This window comes from Podarcis muralis, chromosome 2 (assembly GCF_964188315.1).
Source record: "Podarcis muralis chromosome 2, rPodMur119.hap1.1, whole genome shotgun sequence".
Lineage (NCBI taxonomy): Eukaryota > Metazoa > Chordata > Lepidosauria > Squamata > Lacertidae > Podarcis > Podarcis muralis.
The window spans coordinates 53,110,227-53,124,132 of record NC_135656.1 but is presented as its reverse complement, the minus strand read 5'-3'; the positions used below and the strand labels follow the sequence as shown (position 1 = coordinate 53,124,132).

The window sequence follows — 13,906 nt, the reverse complement described above, 5'->3', positions numbered from 1 at the left end:
TCCTTTTGAAGCTGGAGCCCAGGTAGTACAATGAATGCTTGAGAATGGCTTGTCAGGTAGGTGACAGGCAGAGTAATGTTGAAATTGCAGGACCTTGGATAGCTCATAGCAGACAACTTGCTAGAACAAAGTCTGGAGGTCATCTGAAGCCGGTCCAGATGATGATTATGATTAAAATAATGTATATACCATCTGTCATTTGGATAAGAAATACTCAGGTGGTTCATAAATACGTAAAAGCCTGTTCCCAGGAATTCTTAAAGACTGTGTTCCTCTGGTTGGAGTCTAGCACTCCTTCACCTCTCAGTCAGCTCCTAACTTGTGTGTTACCTGCACTAGGGAGCCACCAGCAGTGACTGTGAGGTCCTTGGTGTTAAGAAAGCCAGTATCACAGGGAATCTTGTTCAAAGGGTGCTATATTGTGGGAGGGAGGAATGGCTTAATTTTTGGAGAGACTGTTCAAGGGGCTTCTGGCTGACAGGCTGCATATTGGTGCCAGAACCTGTGACTTGAACAGAATATCCACTGATGTTCCTGATCCACCTGGTTCTTCCTCCTCCACGTCAAGATTCCTGGTTGCTATTCAAAACCATGACAGTGGGCTCCCTACAGGTCATAAGGAATCAGAATGGAGACTTGACATTTCAGTTCTATTAAGTAGGATGGCTGAGAGAGAGACAGGGAGAAAGACAGAGGGACACAGAGGTAATCACATGCCATTTGGGTCTTTAGCCTAGCTCTCTCCCATGACTCCAAACTTGGTTCTCAAAAGCTACATACATTGTCAGGTTCCCTCACAAATACCACCCCCCATTCAGTTCCTAGATGGTTTAGAATACTTTGTACTGGCTGACTAGCTAGAATAAGCTGTCTTGTTCACTGTATCCTCTGTTCCCTATCACACTTTACAGACATCTTTTCTGAACTGTATTGTCCCTTGTTGCAGGAGGGAGTTTCGGGCAAAAGCAGGTCATACACATGGTCTATTTCCTTCCGCTTCTTAATTGGTTGGAAATGTACAGATGGATGAGGCAAATGTTGTAATTTCAGGCTCTGTCACTTTGGCATTACCTGACAGTTCTGGGGTCACAATCATTAAAGCTGCCGCTGTTAGTAATCCACAGCCTTGAATTGGTGCTTCCAATCAGCCCCCTAATGAGGTTTAAGTGCTATTACGTTTGTGCCCGGTATGACAACTGGACTGCTCTCATTATTATCATTTCTTCACTAATAGTTCTGTGGCTTTAGGGCTGCCTGATCTCCATCTGAGGACTTGAGCTAGTATGAGCAGAATTCAAAGATAGTGATTTAGGAATTGCAGCTGTACTGCCTTGTTAGAACCACTTATGAGATTTCAAGAATGGTGGGTTGGTATCCGATGGCTGCTTAAAATTATTTGGGATAGGGCAGAAAAAGCCATGTAATGGCACAAGGACATAATGGTAAACCATGTTACAGTGGCACTGTGGGAGCACAGCACCAGAGCAGGAGACAAAAGTACTGGTGCAAAAGTTCAGATTTTGAAGCTATTACATTAATTTGTTATATGTTGATTTAAAGCAACAACCAAAAACTAAAATGTTAGGGTGAAGCACAATTTTGCATGTAAATGTAATCCTGGAATTATCTTGCTTGCACAGATGCTTACCTTGGGCTGCCTTGCCAGATTTATTCAGCCTTAAACAAAATAAAAATCTATTTTTTAACCAAATGATCTACAGATTCTACTGGGGTTTGTTCCTGCAATTTATATTGCAGGAAATGTTTCCTCTACCATTTTATCTAAATAAATTTCATTTGTAACTTGAAAGTTTATAGTATCCCAATGCAGCAGAACTTCATCCAAAAAGTTATTTGGTGTTCCTACATGTGGGAAGAGGGGTATGGGAAAAGAGAGCTAAATATGTGGGGGGAAATGGCTCTTTCTGTATACCCTTACCTTAAATAGTAATAAAACAGGATTCCATTTAAAAAGTGAGCACTTATTCTGTTAGATAGAATCTTATCAGTTTTGAAAAATGTAGAACAACAATATTATTTCAAGCAATAGTGAAGTATATAATGTTTAGTCTCGCTTACTAAGGAACAAATGGTTATCCCCACTGTATTATAATTCTGAAATTGGTTATTTCAAATATTGAATAGCTGAGGCTTTCATTTTTAAAACCTTTCTTCTTCTTTACAGTCACCTTCGACCATTTTGAAATTTTGAGAGCCATTGGAAAAGGCAGCTTTGGAAAGGTATGGTTTTTTTGCAAACAAAACTATCACTCCATGTGGTGGGGACCGTAGCTATCCACAGATTCTTCTTAAAATAGCAAGGTGGACAGCAAGTAAGCAGGTTTTAGATAATATTGCATTGTCAATGTCTACAAGCTGAGCCTTATCTTTCAGACCGTCAGGAAGAATTAGAGCCTTGTCCCTCATATGCTCAGAATCTTCAAATTATATTACAGGATATTAAACTGTTCATATTGATAAAGCCAGAGCTGCTGAATTTATATGTAAACATCCGGTAAAGGGAGACTTTCCACCAGAGCAACTCAGGACACACTGGCATTGTGCCTCATTTCTCCCTTTCCTAGCACAGTCACGATGCTTTTTGAGGTGTGCGAGCCTAGTTCTTTGAGCCTGGTCCTGTACAGCCTCTACATTTTTTGCCAAAGGAGAACAGGATGTGTGCTTAAGATGCCTTTTGTGTGGGATTTTAATGTGATTTTAAGGCTGCTGTGTTCTCGTTAGTCCTCATTTTTATGTCAAGATCTGTATCTGGAAGCTATCAGGGCCACTTTGCCCATCAAGAATAGGTATAATGTGACGAAGAAGGCTAAAGAATGGTGAGAGGTGGGTGAGGCCTATGAGAATGGGAGGCAAATCAGTTTGGGAAAACATAGTTCATCAGACCAATTAATAAACCAAGCATTGGACACAGTTTCACCTTAGTCCCACTCATTTACAGTGGTGACATGTCCAGTTAGTTGGTGACTCTTCTCAGCAATGTGCCTGTGTGTTTGTATATGGTGGGGAAGAGCAGGATCTAGAAAAATGAGGCAGCAATTTAGCAATGTACATTGTTAAGGTAGGATAAGGTGTATTGCTAAGTTAGGGTAGGATACATGAATGTCCTCAGCACAACACAATGGTACAGTTTGCACCATGTTTCCGCCTTGGTTTGTCCTTGCTAGGTTTGCATAGTCCAGAAGAATGACACCAAGAAAATGTATGCCATGAAATATATGAACAAGCAAAAGTGTGTGGAACGGAATGAAGTGAGAAATGTCTTCAAGGAGCTACAGATCATGCAGGGATTGGAACACCCTTTCCTTGTGAATTTGTGGTAAGCTGAGCACCATATTTCCCATTATTTTCCTGGGAGGAGGTTGCCTTCACTTTTCTGGAAACCTGGTTCTGTTTGTTTCACTTTAACCTTATTTACCATTATTGGTTTCCACAATACAGTCCTTGTTGCCTGGCTGGCCCCCTTTTTTCTTTTCTTTTCTACGTATAACCTAGTTTTCTTTGAGTGGCCTTTGAGAGAAACAACAGGTCCCTGGACTGCCTGTGGTTTAAACTCGTGTCTTAGGCAGGGCCTGGATAATAGAGCCCCCTGTTCAGCTCCTTTTATAACTGGCTGCCTTCTTCCTGGCTTGAGGCATCAAAGTGCCATGCTGTTTGCCCTTTATTTCTTTCACAGTAAAATAAATAAATGTAGTATTTTGACCCAACAGCAGATGTGTTAGATCTAGGACCGTGACTGTTTTGAATAGGAAATATACTTTGGTAGTGCAAAGGAACGTCACTTTTGAAAACAACTACCTGTACCTGGAAAATTTGTGCCTTTGGGGAGAAGGCTTAGATAGAGCCCCCTGCCTATACTGCTGGTTTTCCATTGGAGAAATAGTCCAGCTTATAGTCTCCCTTCTGCAGCCTGAAATTATAGTCTTAAGGAATTCCATGTGATCTATACAAGTCTGGAGAAGGGGTCAATGTGGCCCTTTGGCTAGGATCTCCTCACCTGCCCAAAACCTTTGTCATTATTTTCATGTGATAATTTTAGAGAATGTAACAAGCTATCGTTCAGGCTAGCACTAGTTGACAATAGATTCCTAATAAACATTCTGCTTTGCTTTCTGCTGCCCATTTCCCCCATTTCTTTGTGCTTTCTGTGCTATGTGATGCAGCTGATGAGAGCTGGAATCTGACAAAGATTAGGTTGTGCTGTGCATGAGGCCCAAAAGATGTGCCCATGGACACCAAAAGATTGGTGACTCCTCATTGCAAAGGCTTGTAAAGTAACTGGCCCAAGGACATCCAGTGAGCTTCAGGGTCAAGCAGGGGTTTGAATCCTGGTTTTGCGGGACCTAGTCCAACATTCCAACCACTGCAGCACAAAGTCTCTCCTCTACTGAGGCAGATTTGGCCCACTACACTACAACTTGGATGAAGTGTTCCACGTTTATTGGCGTGGCCCAAGGCATATTGCTGCCTATAGCAGAACTCAAATTCCACCTGTTCATTCCATTAGCACAGTCAGTTTTCAAAAGGGAACAGGGCTCCTGCACCTTTAATATTTGCTGAAATTCTGTCTTCTGCATAACTCTGTAAAGGTTCAGGAACCCTGCCTTCTTTGGCATCTAGCCTGCTACTGGGGACATCGCTGCACCTTTCAGATACCAATTCCTGCCTTTATCTGTTTCCTCCCTGTCCCCACATGGTGCCACCTGAATAAGGTCAAGTCACCCTGCTGCAGGGCAGACTATGAAACCAGATCAATATCTTGGGGAAATGTCTGTAACAGTTCTTTCTCTGAGGACACTTGATGGGGGCACAGTTCATTTTCAGCAGCTTGCGTGCCATTAACAATGAAATCAGCACACTTACAAGGCATGTTGATCCTTCCTTTTTTCTTTGATTTAGTGTGTTTTCCCCCTTTCAGTGGCCCTGAAACAGGAAGGATGGAATAAGGTTCTGCTACCAATAGACACTAAACTCGGTTAAGAGCCACAGTAATATTTCAAGTAATGGGGAATTAGATTATTTTGCAATTTTTTATTTTGTTTTCAGGTGGTTTTACTGGTAGAGCATTGGTAAATAACCTCCAGCAAAATCACCCTGTTGCAGGGTAATGGTAATAAAACAGATCTCAGTGGCTTTTCACCAGAGGTACCAAAGTATTAGCTGACAAAGGAAGAAGTATTTTTTTATTATTATACCCTGCTCTTCTGTTTTGACCAAATACATATAAAAGCCAGTAATAAAAATTATTAAAGAATTGTAGAGTTGAAAGGTACCCCAAGGGTCATCAAGTCCAACCCACTGCAGTGCAGAAATCCCAGCTAAATAATCCCTCACAGATTGTTAAAAACTTCCACCAGGGAAGACCAGCATAAGATGTTTAATAATCCACCATGAAGTTCCTTCTGTAGACAGTGGGTCATTCACTCTAACCTACCCTTTGCTTGATTGACTCGATTTGCTTTCCTAAATGCCAGTCATTGCCTATGACTTCATTCATTGGCTAAAAATCAACAACACTGAAAGCAGGAGCAGGCTTGTTTCTCACAAAACAAATAAGCAAAATTGTGCCTCAACATTTTTAAAAAAATGAAAGTTGGGAGTGAGGTGTATGTCCCCCCATTTGCTATTCACATTTTTAAGAAGTCACCATACAGCAACTAATGTGAATGGTGTCTTGTCTAATTTGGCCCTTCCTTGCCACGGGGAACAAATAAACCAAAGCAAAACTGGAAATTAATATCAGGGAATTCCAAATAAATGTGTACCACTACAAAGCAGAACTGTTTCCCAGTCTGGATCAAACAAGAGATGCCCTATTAGGTGGGGATGGGGGCTATTTAAACTCCTCTGCTGCCTGTGTTCCTGCCGCACAAAAAACTCTGCCTCTCCTCATCAAATAGTGATTTGATATATGTTAGATTATTTTAGTGCTGCATCTAATTTTGTACTCTAATAATTGGTCTTGCTTATCTTTGCTTACTTAACTATCTATCTGCTTGTTAGTTTCCTTAGCTGCTTTTTTACCAGCTTAACCCATCAAGGCAAGGAGAGAGTGAAAGTAATAGCTTATCACAGGAGAGTTGCTGTCTACAAGTGTTGCTTGAGTGTTTAGTGACGGATGCTTGAGAAGCAGACTGCATGATAAATGAAGGCATCTTATGGTGCTCCTTAAGCTAGGGAAATAAATAATTTCTCTGCCTCTCTAAGCCATTGGTCTAGACTATTAATAATATGCCTTTGGCAGTCAGTACCAAAAAGGGAAAAAAATCTGGGAGATTAATTTTCCCTTACCAAATAGCCTCAAATGCAAGGAGGTTAATAGTGATTTTGAGTGCATCTGCATATATCACCCTAAGTTTTTAATTCCTTCTCAAACACAACAGTTCTTGGAGAAAAGCCCAGCTTGCAGCCTGTGCAGTCTTAAGTCTGTTGGCAGAGTTATTTAGGTTTATATAGGGATTTCCAGTAGCTTAGGGTCAGGGGAGACTCTCAGGCCAGAGGGTACATTGTTAAAACTTAGCTCAAGTTGATTCTTCCCTTGTTCTGACCGTAGAACGTAGTCTAACTGTGTATCATCCAGCTGGGTCTATCTTACATGCCCTGAATGTGGATCAATTTGTAGCAGATGTTGCTAGTACTCCTGTGGAATAAGAATGGGGAGACAGTGGTAAAAGCTTGGGAGATGTGCTGTCTTCACAGGAAGTATTGATGCAAATGAATGAATATCTCACTTCACATTTTCAGGAAATGGTTCAGTCCAATGGTGCAGGGTCCTGGTACATATTTCTTGTCTAATGAGCAAGCTTTTCACAAGGATGGTGATTTTGGGGAAGGTGCTTTCAAACAAGCAGGGTACCCCACATCACTTCGGAGGTGTTAGAATCATGTGAGAAGTTTGTACTCTGCCAAAAATGTTCTGCTCAGGCTCCAGTTTCCTATATCATTCATTAGCTGGGATCCTTTTCTCTGTGTTCAGTACTTCCCCAAGACAATGATGCCCTCTGGCTACAAGGGTAAACACTTGAAAAAGTCTTGATACACCATTCAGGCACTGATTCCTTCCTTCCCAGACTCACACACACAGACAACGCCTGAAGCTGCTGCATGGTAGTGCCCACACTGTCTGCATTGGCAGACTGGCTGAAAAAGAATGATTCAGCAGCACATGTGCAGACAGCCTTTCCACGAGCAGCAAGTTGCTCCAGCAGGGAAGAGAGGGAGAGATAGTTCTGTTGTGCAAGGAGAAAGTGATCTTCTTAGTCTTCTTATGTTGAATACTACCCTACTACCCAACTTATGTTGAATACTACTCTGATGCCACCTCTGTATTGTTAATTTCCTTTAAGCAGCCTCCTTATACAGTCTGGGGTTTTGTTTTTTTAATATTCTGGATCAGTTTTGAAAGAGGAATACGTTAACTGGGAGATGTAAGCTGCCAAGGGTGTGGCTGCCCCTTTAACAAGCGCCATCAAAAGTGATTGCATTGATGATTTGTTATAAGTCCACTTGCACTGAGACCTGCAGGAGCCCCGTTGTTATATTATTCCCTGTGTGTTCTACTCCTTGCAGGAGTGTGTTCAGAATAATAATTGTAGGTTTTCTCAGGATAGGTTTCCTAAGTGAAAACTTTGTATTAACAAATATAGATTTACTGAAACTAGTGGCTGAAGGTTAACTGCAACAGTCAGCAAATATTTTATCACAGGGGGTTTCTCTAACAAGCTACATCTTGCTAAATAAAGGCAAAATTGAGTTTTTGTCTTTGAACCTAAGTTGTACTTGTAGATCCATGATTGTGGGCTTTAAGATTATTGGTGTAATTTCACTTGGGGAAACTTACATTTCATCTCTCAGCTATTTTAACTCCCACCAAAGTCTGATTTTCAGCATCGTCTTGGACCAGTTTCCATGTTACATATGAGAGAATGTATGACCTGCCTGATTGACTGAACTTCTTGAACTAAGGGCAATACCAGCTGGTAGTTTTCACCTAGCTTGGCACTGTATTGTATTGTATTGTATTGAATATTCATTCATTCATTCATTCATTCATTCATTCAATAAATATATCTCTTTGGAGAACAGCCACACAAAATGGTTTACAAAAGATTATGACAACAAGCAGCAATGATACAACAAGCAGCAATGATACAAAAAGTTGCAGTAAAATGGATACAATAAAAATAGAGTACAATATAACAGATAATTTTTTCTCTCCTCTTTTTCCTTCTCCTTCTTCCCAGATGGCAGATTCCTGGCCTTCTGGCTTGACATAATAATAATTGACACTGTATCTGGTGTTGCTGTCCTTACCATTGTTCTTCATATCCTATATTTAGGGATACAAATCATTTCAGGGTAACTTATACATACAACCACCAGGAATACACAAAGAAATGCAAAGAAGAGTCATTATTCCCCCCCCCCCCCTTACCATCATACTCACTATGGAAGGTCCTCCACATGCAGACTGTAGAGTTCTGTCAGCCCTGCAGATATGCACGACAGGAGCATGGGCTGAAATTCCCCCATTTGGGCCAGCTTCTGGAGATGGGAACAGCTGAAGCAGTCCACCCAAGCCATATAAACCTGTCATTCCGTGAGAAATTCTGAAGGCTGGTTCTTTCTTTGTGTGATCCTGGTGGAATCAAAAGGACAACCTGGGGAGAAGCTATTCACTGTGATTATGCACTGGTGAACTGACTGTATTTCTAATGCCAATTTGCTGATCCCCAGCTGCCTTTCAGTCCTGCATATAAGAAAAAGAATTGTTTTAGAGCTGTTTGCTTTCTTTCTTTCTTTCTTTCTTTCTTTCTGTTTTAAACACAGTCCACCTGCACCCCTAGCATGATGGAGAAATCTGTGTAGAACATTACGACCAAGTAACGGCTCAATAGATTGATTTATTTCATCCCTCTCTGTTGAGTAGGATTTTTAAGTCACTCTGGAAATCTCATTTGACTGAAAGTTGGAGAGCTGTAAAACAGCAACACTCCTTGTATACAGATATGTGTTAATATAGCTGCTTGAATGATTGCCATAAATTTCACATTTATCAGTAGCTGTGTCCACACTTTGCAGCTCAGCATACAGTACCTGGTAGTAAGGAAATTTCTTTGGATCTGTCCCCAAATCTCAATGGTGAGGGGTGATGACAAAACGTTTATGAAAAAAAATCATAATAGCTATTTGCAAATTCATTCTCAAAATATAGAAGTGCCATTTCCTAAGCTTCTATGGGTTATTCTTGCTCAATCTAAAAGAAGCTGCCTCATACTAGATGGCTGCTGGTCCATCTAGTTCAGTCTTATGTACACTGACTGGCAACAGTTCTCCAGGATTTCAGAGGACTCTTTTCCCAGCCCTATCTAGATATTGAACCTGGGACCTTCTGTATGCACACTGTAACCCCTAGCACTCAGGTATGGGCCTGCCCCAAAAGAGCAGATATGGGAACAAGATCTTTAGGTGGGTCTGAGCACTCTTGCTTTTTGCGAAGGGGTTGTCTTAATGTTCCTGCATCTTCTAGACTGTCAAAGACATGCATGGTTGTCTTCTGTGCTGCTTGCTTATATTCATGCATCTTTCTTTGTCCATTGACTTAGAGATGATGTGATTTTACCTTGTATTTAATTATGCTGGCACCTCAGGGAATCTTTTGGCACAAAAGCAGCTAATTTTCCTCTCTGTATTCAAGAGCATTGACTGCTCCAAGTCTAAAACGTATTGATTTCTTGAGCCCACATTTAACTCGCTGTTATTTAAACGAAGTCAAGCAGAAAAGTCTTGGGAGGGAAATTTCGAAGGCAATATGAAAATGTTGGGGGGTGGAGGCTTAATTTGTGCTGGGGCTCAGCCCTGCCATTTATTTGCAGTGCCAGGGCATAACTTTTGAATGCATCGACTAGGAATAGATGGAGGTCCCCTTGAGCAGGTGTCGTGCATTTCCTTTGTAACCCCAGGGAGCCTCCACACATTAGGGGTTAAGGGACGGAGGAATTCAGAACTAGAGAGTGATATTTCTAGACAGCCTTGAACCCTTGTAACTAGAGGTTAGAGTTCTAGCTAGAAGGCATTGAATAAAGGGCTTGGGAGTGCCTTCTGTTTTTGTTTGCTACCAGTTGTGCATCTCTCTGCTACTTTCCTTGTTTCCCACTTCTTGTCCAACACAGTTGCTGTTTTCATTTTCATACTTTTGTTTGTATTTCATGTGTCCTTGAATAAGCCTTATTGTTGGACTCCTCCCCCCCCCACACACACACACGAGAAAAGGGAGGGGGGTTCAATGTCTAGAAGAATTATGGAAATGAAACTTTGGCCACATGTCCTATTAGTAGTCCAACATACCCAGAATAGCTCAAACCTTAAGATATTTTGCTGTGGAAGCACGGCACTACTAACCCCAGTTCTTGACTTAGGGTTCTGTTTTGCTTTGCATTGACCAAGAGGAAGTCTGACTCCAGGCAGAGTCATAGATCTCATCATACATGCTTCTAATTCTACTGCACTAATCAAGCTGTGTGTCCTTTGTGTGCTGGCATCTTGTTCCAGGTATTCATTCCAGGATGAGGAAGACATGTTTATGGTGGTTGATCTGCTTCTTGGAGGAGACTTGCGTTACCACCTGCAGCAAAATGTCCGCTTCCAAGAGAGCACTGTGAAGCTGTTCATCTGTGAACTAGCATTGGCACTGGACTATCTCCAGAGCAGGAACATCATCCACAGGTGAGCTACGCACTATAGAGATACATTGATACTGTTACCAGTCATACCATCATGAGACACCATTAATCCTGCCAGGTATTTGTAGCCAGTGCTTTTTTCCCTAGAAATATAGGTGCTGGTACTCACCATGAGGTTGTTTCATAAATGCCACACTTTTTAACCCCAAAAGAGGTGGTGGTACTGCATATCTGTGAGTACACACTGAAAAAAGCACTGTCTGTAGTGTCAATGAATGACAGCACTTTCTGTATGCTTACCTTTGTGGGTCGACAAACACTTGGAATATTGGGATGAAAGCATGTGTGGTTATTTCAGTTACCAATGAGTAACTGATTCCACCCTGAAATAATCAACAAAACAAATAATGTCTTTGTTCCTCCTGTAGAAATAAAGGGATTCCTCAAGGTGTTTGGGGAATGCCCTAAATAAATAATTTAATTTAACATTTATGAATGCTTCAATAGCTGCTGGAAGGAATAATAACATAAATATCTAGCTTGCACTTGTTTTAGAAAAGTTCTACAAAAGGCTTCTGATGCACTGATTGAGATATATATAGATATACGTATAAAACATAATATATAATATAACATGTTATATGCAAAACATTCACACACATTTGTTTCAGTCTACTAACTCAGCCATATAGCTGCTACAGTCAAACCTTGGTTCCTGAACACCTCTGTTATCTTACATTTCAGCTTCCAAACACCTAAAACCCGGAAGTAAATGCTCTGATTTTCGAACATTTTTTGGAACCCGAACGTCCGATGCAGCTTCTGCTTGAGTGCTAGAAGCTCTTGCAACCAATCAGAAGCTGCACCTTGGTTGTCGAATGTTTCGGAAGTGGAACAGTCTTCCGGAACGGATTCTGTTTGACAACCGAGGTTTGACTGTATTTGGTTCAGATGAATCATCCATATAGCAAACCCATAGAAGGTTAGTTGGGATCGGACATTTGCCCACAGATTGTTTTAATCCATAACAATAGTTTCAAAAAATTAAATTTGATAGCATACTTTATTTTGAGTGTTGTGAATTTTGAATGAGCCTTTCTTATGAGCTGGTGACAGCCATCACTATCTACTAACCAATCCATGCACTCACAAAGAACTTTGACTGCCCCCTGCCCATGAAAGAGGAAGCAGCCTTTTCATGCTGTGACCTGCATCTATCATCATTTCACTATGTAACCGAGGGGAGAAGTTTAACTATTCAAGAATGATATCCAAAACCTTTGCTGATTGGGCATAGCTAGTTGCATGGTTCTCTGGTTTGTGACCAGTATTGATAGTGCGTTCCTTTGAGAGTCGTTAATATATACAAGGTTGCAGTGTGTTATCCCAAGGACAAGTTCAACAGAAACTCTTTAAAGGTTTGAAGTCCAGAGAGGGGGATGCATCTAACAGAATTCTGTCTTGAGTAAATACTATAGGATTCAGCTCGTAAGTGGATAATTGCATACCATCAAAACGTTATTGGTTTCCACTTCATCTGTTTTTATGCAGAGTGTATGCCATAATGTTGTAGAGCTTGGGAAATAAAAAAAATGCAGGGAGATTGCAGTTTAAGAAGTTAAACAAGTGATAAAGTTTGAAGAATAGAAATATTGGTGTACTAAGTATATGTATTATTAACTGCCTATGAAATTACTCAAGCAAAACTTCAGGCTCTAGAAACAAATGTAATGCATGCTGTAATCACATGTGCTATGAGAAAAATGGGTTGCAAACTTTTGACCCATAAAACTGTTTTTTTAAAAATTAAAAATACATAAATTGTATTTTAGAAATGTGAATTGGATGAATTGGATTATATTTATTTGTTTGTTTTTAAAAAGAAATCAGTAATACTAGGTGTCTCCTTATTAATAAATAACCTGACTTACATTGAAATCTAAATTTTAATATACCGTAATTTTCGCTCCATAACACGCACTTTTTTGCTCCTAGAAAGTAAGGGAAAATGCCTGTGCGTGTTAAGGAGCGAATGCACTGGATCGGAGCCGTGGCTGCCGTCAGCCAAGCAAAGCGGGAGCCGCTTGCAGGGCTTTGCACGGCTCTAGCTTTGCTTGCTTTGCAGCCAGGAGGAGGGGGAGGAGCCGAGGAGGAGGGAGGGAAGGAGAGGCATGGCAGCAAAGCGGGCAGCAGCCGCTTACAGGGGAGGAGGGACAGACGGGAGCCATAGCGAGCCGGGAGAAGGCAGGCGGTTCAAAGCCAGCAAGCGCTTTTAAAGTAGCCAGCAACAGCTGCTGCAGCCTCAGCTAGCAAAGGTCCGCCCGCTCTCTAAACGGAGCAGTGAGGCTGCAGAGGGACAGGAGGGCTTGGATCAGGAAGGATAAAATTTAAGCAACCAGCAGCAAAAAACAACAAAAAAACCAACCTGGAGCTCTGAGCCACGAGCGAGCAGTGAAAACCAGGAAGTAAAAAAAAAGGCTATCCCCCGCTTCTCAGCTGTTTTCAGGCAGGATAGATTTGAGCATTGTCTGGGTCCTAGTGCCCCTACCGCTTTTTTGTGCTCCATTCTATTGCTGCTGGTGGCTGCTTATCACTCAGGCTGCAAGGAGGAGCGCTTTTACACAGCTAATGGCGAATCCCCTGCAATCCAAGTCCTCTTCACTTGCTCAAATCTATTCTGCCTCAAAACAAGGAGCAGAATTAAAAGGCTGCAAACTGTTAAATGGAAAAAACCCCAGCCACAGGGCAAATACCTTAAGTATACCTTTAAAGCAACAGTGTTCTTTCCCTCCCCGCTCAGCTCACAGAAAAGCTCCTTCTCCACACCCCCCACGCGTGCTCCTTGTCCATTGAGTGCTTTTCCTTCCCTCCCCACTTAAAACGTGGTTACAAAGCACGGATCCACATGGATCCTCAGGATTTTTGCACTGGGTCACCCCAAACTCACCATCAGATCACATGTCTGTGGCCACAGCATGAACCACAAAAATCATACATCTACTGTTTCGTTTAGAATATTTTTTTTCTTGTTTTCCTCCTCTAAAAACTATGTGCGTGTTATGGTCAGGTGCGTGTTATCGAGCGAAAAATACGGTAAATATGTTCAAGCCCACACTTCTGACATCTCTCTTTGAAGCAGAAGCTTCAAAGTCTACAGATCAAATGACTCTCAGCTACACCAGATTGGAGTAATTCCCAGTTGATGC

At 41.5% G+C, this 13,906-nt stretch overlaps 1 protein-coding gene across 1 annotated transcript in view; it reads left to right on the top strand.

Moving 5' to 3' along the window:
• STK32A (serine/threonine kinase 32A) overlaps positions 1–13,906 on the top strand; it is a 74,522-nt gene that overhangs the window by 22,131 nt on the left and 38,485 nt on the right. Inside the window, exons 3-5 of the mRNA XM_028717892.2 lie at positions 2,186–2,241; positions 3,186–3,337; positions 10,570–10,743. Coding sequence (XP_028573725.2) covers positions 2,186–2,241; positions 3,186–3,337; positions 10,570–10,743 — 382 coding nt within the window. The remainder of the gene's footprint in view (positions 1–2,185; positions 2,242–3,185; positions 3,338–10,569; positions 10,744–13,906) is intronic.